At 39.9% G+C, this 9,520-nt stretch overlaps 2 protein-coding genes across 2 annotated transcripts; both read right to left on the reverse strand.

The window, feature by feature from the left end:
- Positions 1-377: 377 nt before the first annotated feature.
- LOC143886198 (bZIP transcription factor 27-like) lies at positions 378-2,272 on the reverse strand. The gene is made up of 3 exons (XM_077390149.1): positions 1,621-2,272; positions 912-989; positions 378-814 (listed from the first exon to the last, which is right to left on the reverse strand). The coding sequence occupies exons 1-3, from the start codon at positions 2,080-2,082 to the stop codon at positions 743-745; spliced, it is 612 nt and encodes a 203-aa protein (XP_077246264.1). The 5' UTR covers positions 2,083-2,272; the 3' UTR covers positions 378-742.
- Positions 2,273-7,355: 5,083 nt separating this feature from the next.
- On the reverse strand, positions 7,356-9,174 carry LOC143885956 (uncharacterized). The gene is made up of 5 exons (XM_077389984.1): positions 8,731-9,174; positions 8,160-8,547; positions 7,883-8,074; positions 7,647-7,672; positions 7,356-7,595 (listed from the first exon to the last, which is right to left on the reverse strand). Exons 1-5 carry the CDS (start codon positions 9,172-9,174, stop codon positions 7,356-7,358), a joined length of 1,290 nt encoding a protein of 429 aa, XP_077246099.1.
- Between the last annotated feature and the right edge of the window lie 346 nt (positions 9,175-9,520).

The following is a 9,520-nucleotide window of genomic DNA, read 5'->3' on the forward strand; positions in this document are numbered from 1 at the left end:
TACAAAAATCTTCTCTTAGAGCTGTAGAAAACGTGTTTAGGATTTTAATCAACACAAGGGATGTATCTATAGGCTTTCTTTGAGAAGCCTCAATTAAATAAAAAAACAAGGACAAAAACGCCCCTTCCCCAAAGGCAAAAACGAATTTTCTTTTGAGGTTTTTTGGGGTAAATTATCCGACAATCTTCCAAGAAGTGGGCATGAAACTGCCTTCAGAATCGTGGAGTCAAACAGCAGATCATAAAGCAATCAAATTCCATGGAGACAATCAAATGAGAAAGTAAAAAAAAGACAAAGATATGATGATACCAATAGACAAGATACACTCTAAATCTTTTCAGCTAACAAATGGTCTTTGGATCTTTCTTCGAGCAATAGTGAAAAAGAAGGAAAGAAGGAAAGAATACAAACATACCGATAGAAAACATCGACCTATTTACTGTAAATGGTCTTTGGGTCTTTCTTTGTTCCATTTCTTGGAAAACGCTTGAGAGAAATTAGGGCAAAAAGCAGGAGATAAAAAGCTAAAAAGAGCACCAACTTTCTTGCCAGATGGGAAAATACATTCCAAAGCTCCGGTTCTTCACTTTCAAACACTCAGAATACAACCACCAACACCCATGGGAGAGTTTTCCTTGACAAGAAAACTCAAATACCAAAACTTTTTTATCATTTTCAACTGCCTGTACAAGATAAAGAAAGATATAGAAAAACCCAAGAGAAAGGGCAGTCCAAATACTTCTCAAAGTGGGGCTGTTGATGTTCTATATAGCCTCTGCTTTGTGGGAGGTTGGGCTGATGCTGCTGAACATAACTGCCACTTGAAATCCAAAGCAAAAGCATCAACTAAACAGCATAATAAAATTGGCAAGATGGGTTTTCCAAAATGGGTCTTTCTTAGTTGTTCTTACCTTCTGCTGCTGTTTTCTTAACTTGGCATTTTCCTCCCTCAAATGGGCTACTTCAAGCTCTAACTCATTAGTATAAGCCTATAGAACAAAAACACATTCAAGTAAAACCATATATGATGGAGAAAAACAAGAACCCATTTCATTTTAATGACGCCGGGGGGGGGGGGGGGGGGGGGGGGTGTGGAGAAGACTCGCAATCCCCTAATGTTTTCCACTAACCAATGCCCAGAGCGCACTAGTTAAGGAGCGTTGGAAACTGAATTTTACACATGTTTTGATAAAAAAGACTAAATATGTGTAGAAGTCTGAAAATGTGCTAAATGAATGCAAAATTTAGTTTCCAATGCACCTTAACCAATGCCTACTACTCATCTGGTTAAGGAGCATTGGAAACTGAATTTTACACATGTTTTGATAAAAAAGACTAAACACATTTGTATTAGTCTGAAAATGTGTTAAATGATTGCAAAATTCAGTTTCCGATGCACCTTAACCAATGCCTAATACTCAACTCAATTAAGCCTTTGTCCCAAACTAGTTGAGGTTGTGGCTAATGAATCTTTTAGAAAATTTTCATGAGGAAGGTGATTAACCATTGCCAGTGGGTGCGTACATGTGTTTGGGATCATCACCATCACAGATCTCTGATCAGTGACTGATGGCCACATGATCCAACAGAAAGCAGTGCAAAAGGAAGAGAAACCCATGCCTGTCTTCTGGCTCTAGATCGAGCAGCTGATTCCCTGTTCTTGATCATGCGCTTGTAGCGTTGATCGGTGCTGTTATTCTCAGATTCCGGCACTCTCTTCTTGCACAAAGAAGACAAGCCTAATGACGATCCAATGGCGTCGAAGGGAGAATTAGAGAGAGTAGATATATCAGCATTGGCGGAAAAACATTGTGATTTGAGAGGGAGAGAATTTGCATATTGATGAATGCCCGTGGAGTCCAGATATTGAAAATCAGGGGAGGAATTCAAGCTCAAAGAGGTGGCGGGTGGCGATGTAGGTGAAGGGAAGAGACTGATGTCAAGGTCAGGGGATTCTTTGAAGGGTCTTGGAAGGAATTCTTGGAGGATTGTTCTTCTAAAGGTGTTCTTTGGACTATTATTTTCTCTGTTGGGCTTGTCTTGGAGGCTGTTTAGACTCATGTCTTTCCACACTTCTTCCATGGTTTTTTGTGGGGAGGATTATGAAGGAGAAAGGGGAAGGAGAAGAAGGTGGTTTGGACTTTGGAAGAGGAGGATGAAACCCTGATCACATGGTTGTTGCAAGAAAGGTGATGGAAAGGAGGGGTTTTTAATGATTTATAGTAGTCTTATAGCACTGAATATGTTCCAGAAAACGGTTCAGATTACAGCAGGCCTGAGAGAGGGAGAAAGAGAGAGAGAGACAGAGATGGGTTCAAGGTTTCGAAGGGTCTTATAGCACTGATGTTGGCACTACCATGTTTTAATAATGGAACTATCAGCTTGTCTTTTCTCACTCAAACAGCTGTCAAATGTTACTACAGTTCCCAAAAAGATCTCACTAGCCAATTGAAACAGAAAATACGATCTGAGTTAGTGCAATTATTAAAACATTGTAGTGCCAATATGAGTAGCCATATATTCAATTTCAAGTACAAATGTACATCCACACACGCTTACGCATTAACAGTATCCTGCTAAAGTATAAAAGATAAATAACACCTTTCTCCAACAGCTTAAGCTTTTGGAGAAGTTGGTAAGTTAACATGATATCAGAGCCAAAGGTCTCTAGTTCTAACCTTCCGAATAGCAAAAATCAACATGCGATAGTCGGCCCAAAGTGGGACCACATGTGCCACGTGTTTACCAAGTGGGCCATACGTGCAGGCGAGTGTTAAAGTATAAAAGATAAATAACGCATTTCTCCAACAGCTTAAGCTTTTGGAGAAGTTGGTAAGTTAACAGTATCCAACACACGTTGAAAAAGATAGGAAATTTGGTCAAACGATACCTCAAAATATCTGAAATAGTGAGATGGACCTCTTGAATTTCAAACTTGTCAAAGGGTTCAATTTTGCTTTTCCTGACAAGGTTTTTGACCGAAATACCCTTCCACCCTGAAAATACATGTTAAGCCATAAAAAAAGGGATAAAAAAGTGTTCCCTTCTTTTTCTATCAACTCTTTACCTTCCCCAATCCCCATTAAAGCCCGGAACAAAAAAAAAGGAGAAAAATGTGAGTTTTATTTTTGTCTTCTTAGGGTTTGTGCTTGTAACCCCTAATATCTCATTTAATGTATTTGATAACTCTGTCTTTTTATGATGGTGTATAAGGGTGTCTTAATGTAGACACCCCATTTTGACCGGGCCCTAAACCTCTTTATGTAAATAGAAAAGCAACCCAAACCATTGTTTTAAAGGCCCAAATTGCACCCTAAGCTAAGTTAGGGTCCCACCAAGGTCTCTGCAAAATTTTGTCGAAATCCAAACATGTTTGCCTAACGAACGAGCCGAGATAAGTGTCGTAGTGTAAATGTAGAAGGGGGGGTGCATTATCCTGTACAATGCAAATCTAGGAGCAGAAAAGACACGATGGATCGTGCGCTTATCACTCTTTTTCGTGCATCCGTGCACTCATCAAAAAATAGTTGTGCCGATATCAACTCTTCAGTTTGCCTATAAATAGCAACTAACCCTCTCATTTAGGGGAAAAATTAGGAAAAATTGGAGAGAGAGAGAGAGAGAGAGAGAGAGAGAGAGAGAGCTTTTGCATAAACCCTAATTTCTTGATCTTCTTCTTCGTTAAATCCATCTCGCCGGAAAGGATGCCGGAGCTCCGGCCAGAATTCTTGCCGTCTTTTTGTTTGATAGCTCACATCTTCATCTTGCTCTATATCTGAAACTTTTTTTTTTATCACAAACACTAACTCCGAGCAGGTTTTGAGAGTGATTTCAAATCTGAGAAATTAGAGGATAAAGAAGAAATAAGATAGAGAAAAGAGAATTGAGAGAGAGCGCGCGCTTTAGATCGGAAGCTTGAGGAAGACATTAATTCTGACAAATTCGCCTCTGGATTTTACGCATTTCGAGAAGGCAAGCAAGGAGGTAAATTCGTTCCTTACATTCTTCTTTATCGTGTATTCTTGTGTGTATGATCTGCAATTGTTCTTCTTTTATGTCCATTCTGGTTTCTCGATATTATGTTCTCTGAGTTTCATTTATATTGATTTTCTTTCACCAAATTGACACGTTTCACCATGAATTGAGATAGATGTGTATAAAAAAAAAGACAACAGGGTTAAATTTTGACTTGTAAATTGATGGATCCAGCCTCATTGGAAGGAAAATCCTTCATTGGTATGCTAGCTATTATCCAAAGACACCTGTAGACATTCAATCTTGCTTCAATATCTTTTTTCTTACAGATCATATAATTTCTTTTAGTCATTTTCTCTAATATGTAAATGTGATCATGGTCAATGAGGAGTAGATGAAGAATTTTGGGACTGGAATGTGCATGTTATTTGTATTGTTTTCTTTGAAAGAAGAATGCAAAAGAACATAAAAAATTGACTCTGTTTTGATGCACAAACATAGTTTTTTAGTAAAAAATCTATGTGAAACAATAGGAAGACAATTTCATAATAGAGTCGCAGTATGAGTTTGGAGAATAGAGTTATTACTTCCTTATGATACATGTTGATTCAACTTGTCTGAGTATTTGGAGAAACCACAAATATTTTCTCATAGTGAATGAGTCCAAGTTATGGGGATATTTTCAAGCTAACTGAGTTTCTTCTTGTTGACATGTCTGGGTGTGTAGCTTGGGTTTTATTTCTTTCATGGTGTAGTTGAGTTCATGTCATTGAGGCATTTTCAAAGTAGTTGATTTTCTTTATGGCTCTGTTTGGATGTGGGACTTACGTTGGGGGGGGGGGGGGGAAGGTAAGAAGTCAAAGAGGCTTTGGCTGGAATGGGAGTCAAAGAGAAGAAAAGTTGCATTATTAATTGTGTTGTTTGGTTGATCTGGGAGTTTGGGGGGAAATGACATCTTTTTGTCATTTGGTTGCAGGAATATGTTGAGGACTTTTGCTGGAAAGTTGAAAAATAGCCATTTGGTTGCAGGAGAATTTGTCACAATTTGCTGCCCTACAAATTTTTAAAAATGGACGGATGTAAAATAAAAAAATGGACAGTTGTAAACACACTACAAACCACTGACCCATTAGCTCGTAAAAATGGTCGGTTGTAAAAATGGACGGTTGTAAATACACTACAAACCACTACAAAAAAAATGGACGATTGTAAATGCACGATAGGAAATCCAATTGGATAATTACTGCGTTAATATTCGACGATGGCCATACGATGAGAAGCCATTATCAAACTATGGCAGGCCCACTGCGATCGGTTGGATTAATCCCTGTAAATTTGAATAAGTTCATTTTATTTTAAATGGTCTGTAAATTTGAATAAGTTCATGGCCACCCACTATAATATTCACCTCCTATTTTTTAGAATGGACTGTACAGGGTACACCATGGTATTATCCAAACCGTCCATTAGTTCGCCACAATGTAGATAGCTTGTGCTGCAACAAATTTGGGTCTAAATGGCTTGATCGTAGGCATTAGATCTATAGAGAAAACATCATAAAATAAAACATCCTATAGATCGGACGGGAAGGACCATCGCATGTAATTTTTTACGGCGCAAGCTATCTACTTTGTGGCCCATCAGGGTGTTTGGATCATGCTATGGCCGGGGCTGTTTGGATCATGCTATGAAATAAAGCCCACACGGCATGGAATGCATGTTATATTCATTCGGACCGCATTTGACCTCCTTCAATAGATGTGAACCTATACCCCATATCTCCAACTTTCGAGTATCATTTAGTCGAGCCACTGACATACCATAACACCATCTGCACATACATTATATAGTAATAGATGGAACAAAGAAAAGCACAGAAATTCAACTACAAAGGAAAAACGATCCTTTTGTAACAAACAACACGGTTACACCTAAGTGGAAGAGGAACTGGTCACAGCAGAACTTGTCGAGGCTTGGAAATCCGCAGGAATGTCCGTGTCTTCTTTTATATCTTTCGGAGGGCCACTAATGCCATGGAAAAATTCATTAAGGTCAGCTTCTGCCTCCTCCCTACTCCTATAGGAACGAAAGCACGCTCCACTAAACCCATTAACTTGAACATGACAGTGTTGCCAACTGTTTTTCGCCATTAACCTGCAGTAAGACAAATAAAAGTAACTACATAATATATAAACAAGTTCCATGGCATAGTACCTACGAGTTCAATACTACAGAACAAATAAAAGTAGCCCCAAACACAACATGGAATGGGGCGTACAACAAATACGAAGCAAATCCATGTAATACATAAACAAGTTCCACGGCATAGTACCTACGAGCCCCAAGCACGAAGGAGGTTAGGGGCGTACAGCAAATTAAAAGCAAATCCACATAATGCAGAAACAAGTTCGATGGCATAGTACCAACGACTACGAGGAACACAACATATCCAAACAAACAAAGCATGATAAACAACAACTAGTGATAATAGCAGCATCAGAGGCCATAGTCGGAGGAATGGCGGGCAGTAGAGCGACGATGAAGGAACTTGTTGACAAATAACACACGCATGTCCTTCGGGTGGTTCAGATACCCATGACACTCTTTCCCGTTTACAACCAAGTAGTCATAAATGTCACATATGTCATCACGGTCAAGGCCCTCTATCTCCTGTAATGCTTCCATCAGCTTCTGGCATTGGAAGCCATGTCCTTGACGCTTTGAGTGAAATCTAGTACACACTCCTTCATGTCAGACACACCTCTCTTCTTCCTCTTAGAAGAAGCAATAGATCGACTTCCACCTGCAGCAGCACTTGTTTCCATTGGAGTAGGTGTCGGAGTGCGTTGCGACCGCTCACCGACCTCGGGTGGCGAAGTCGTACGAGGGGAAGGTACCTGAGGCATTTCTTGGGTCGGAAAATCACTCGGCATGTAGTCGTACTGAGACCCAGTACCCATAAAATCATATTGAGACGATGTGTGTTGAGTGTACTCATTCTCGTCATTGCCCACGTTGATGACGTAGCCTCCTCCTCACAAGGCCGCGGAAGATTCTTATTGGTTTTTTTGTAGGTTCCATGTGCATATTCATCTCCAAATACTTCAGCCATCTCCTCAAAAAATTCATGACGTTGAGTGAAATACCTCTTCCTGTTTGGGTAAGACTAGGAACAAAACAAAAGAAGATCAGTTGACTGTTTGCTGACTGTTTGTTGTAACTATATAACTTAGAAAACCATGGATATGCTTCTAATTAATACCTTCAAGTACTCCATGGGAACGTCCCTTGTAACTACAATTTTCTTTTTCTCTTCATCCCATCCAAACCCACTTGTGGCAAGCATCTCAGCCACAATTCTGTAGTTGCCTTTCATTGTCTTAACATGGTTTCACTTGTTCAAATGTCAAATCGATACCGCATGCCTGATTAATTTGAAGTAGTGCATACTTATACGCACTCTTCTTGAAGCCGTTGGGAATTTTGCCCCCCTCTATGGCCTCATGCCTCAGGGCCTGTAATAACACAAGGTCCATCTCAGATGTCCAAGACACATTTTTTCCCTTCCCTTCATCAGCCACATATTTTTCCTTCCCATCATCAGCCGATGTTTCCATTCCCTGCCTCATGTAACAATATCATATCATAATCCATAACAACATTCATATTACCTCAAAGAAACACATAAAACCTTGCACTGAAACAATAAAAACAACATGCATGAAATCCCATTACAGTACTATAAGTAATAAGATAAAACCTAGACAACCACAACAATTTAGAGTTTACAGGATCATAACAGTACTTCACTTAAGAGTATCAAATTAACTACACAATCCAGATTTCAAAACAAGAGAAACAGTTCGACATTAGTGGGCCGCGCGGTAATCATTCCACATGTCACTACAGATCTGCTCCCGAATCCGATTTCCTTCCCTGGCATCGGCTATTCGGCCCAATCGTGGTGCACTTTCGCTTTCTTCTGCCTCTGAATCATCTTCATCGGGAGCTTCTCGGTGGCGGCGGCGGGCACGTCTAGCTTCTACTTCAGCTAGTTTCCTATCAACCTCAGCAATATATGCATCATTCGGCATCATGCCTAACAATGTCAACTTGCCTTTCATAGGCGTACATTTGTTCGCATGTTAGGATGGGGAAACGCTTCTTCAAAACACCAAAAGTACGCTCAATAACATTTCGGGCTGAGGAATGCCTGTAATTGAAAAGCTCTTTCTTTGTCCGGGGTGTGCGACCTCTCTGTTCACTAAGATGGTACCTTGTAACGTGGTAAAGAGTGATAAAATTGTTTAGTAACGGAAAGCCTGCGTCTGCAAGGTAAAACTTCCCAGAGTGGCGGGTAATTCCGAAATCGTCAACGATGGCGTCCCCTAATATCCTAGAGTCTGATGCAGACCCTTCCCATCCCGCGACAACAAATGTGAATTTCATGTCAAAGTCGCACGCGGCGAGTACATTTTGCGTTGGGTGGCCCTTACGACCAATATATCGCTTCTTTATTTCGGCCGGTAGTTTTGCAGGGATGTGTGTCCCATCTATCGCGCCGATGCAGTCCTAAATAATTACAATTAACGGTGTTAGTATTATGTGTTACACTAAAAATGACAGAAAATTTTAACGGAATGAGGTTACCTTAAAATAAGGGTACCATCATGGATTTTCAGCAATCTGCCTAGGTGTTTCCGAAGAAGGTGGTATTATAAATTGGTCTACAATAGACAGAATGGCACGGAGAACCTTATTGAAGTAACGGCTTATGGTTTCTCCAGACCTTCGACAATACACTTTCACGCAACGGTTCCTCAGGTTGTGTGCAACTGTGTGTAGGAAAATCGCAACTTGTTCGTCGAAACTGTAGTGGACAGTGTCCTTTAGGGTGTCGCTCTCCTTAAAAATATTCACGAATCGTCTAAAGCATTCGACGTTCATCCTAAGGAGATTATGACAGTGCTCATTGCTCTCTACTACATATTTCACGAAATTGCGATCAGTGAGATAGTGGTTCTGGTAAGAATCCCTTTCTATGAAAAGGCCTTCTTCGTCCATTAGCGTCATTAGAAATAAACATGCACCGACACAAACAACTGAGGCTACTTCATCAACCAAATCATCTTCATCATCACTGTCTCCACTTCCCTCGACATAATCATCACTAACTATTTCCCAGTCATGCTCCTCCATCCCAATAACAGTTGGATCAAGTCTAACATAAATAATTCCGTCAAAATTAGTTTCGTGTTAGTAACCCTTTCATGAGTCCAAATTCGAACCCAACATAACCGTGTCAGTAACCCTTTTTCATGAGTCCAAATAATTCCGTCAAAATTAGTTGCAATAATCAGAAAACCACAAAGCAAACCGATTTGGTTATTAGGGTTCAACAAATGCAACAAAATGTACTAAAAATACCAGCAAAGCCCAAATCAACAAATTGCATTTCATCATTAGGTTTAATAGGCGGAAAAAATCTGAGAAACCAACCCTATAACCACAAAGCAAACTGAAATGCGAAAAAAATTTAGTAACA

Source organism: Tasmannia lanceolata, unplaced genomic scaffold, assembly GCF_043159265.1.
Source record: "Tasmannia lanceolata isolate RefF3 unplaced genomic scaffold, GAP_Taslan_0.1 ptg000011l, whole genome shotgun sequence".
Lineage (NCBI taxonomy): Eukaryota > Viridiplantae > Streptophyta > Magnoliopsida > Canellales > Winteraceae > Tasmannia > Tasmannia lanceolata.

Excerpts from the sequence above, each read along its gene's own strand:
- LOC143886198 (XM_077390149.1), bottom strand. The coding sequence starts at position 2,082 with ATGGAAGAAGTGTGGAAAGACATGAGTCTAAACAGCCTCCAAGACAAG. Across the intron at positions 990-1,620 it reads GATCTAGAGCCAGAAGACAG|GCTTATACTAATGAGTTAGA; the intron begins GCATGGGTTTCT and ends TTTGTTCTATAG. Across the intron at positions 815-911 it reads TAAGAAAACAGCAGCAGAAG|TTATGTTCAGCAGCATCAGC; the intron begins GTAAGAACAACT and ends TTCAAGTGGCAG.
- LOC143885956 (XM_077389984.1), bottom strand. The coding sequence starts at position 9,174 with ATGGAGGAGCATGACTGGGAAATAGTTAGTGATGATTATGTCGAGGGA. Across the intron at positions 7,673-7,882 it reads TCGGATTCGGGAGCAGATCT|TGCAAGGTTTTATGTGTTTC; the intron begins GTAGTGACATGT and ends TTATTGTTTCAG. Across the intron at positions 7,596-7,646 it reads GTTTTATGTGTTTCTTTGAG|GGAATGGAAACATCGGCTGA; the intron begins GTAATATGAATG and ends TACATGAGGCAG.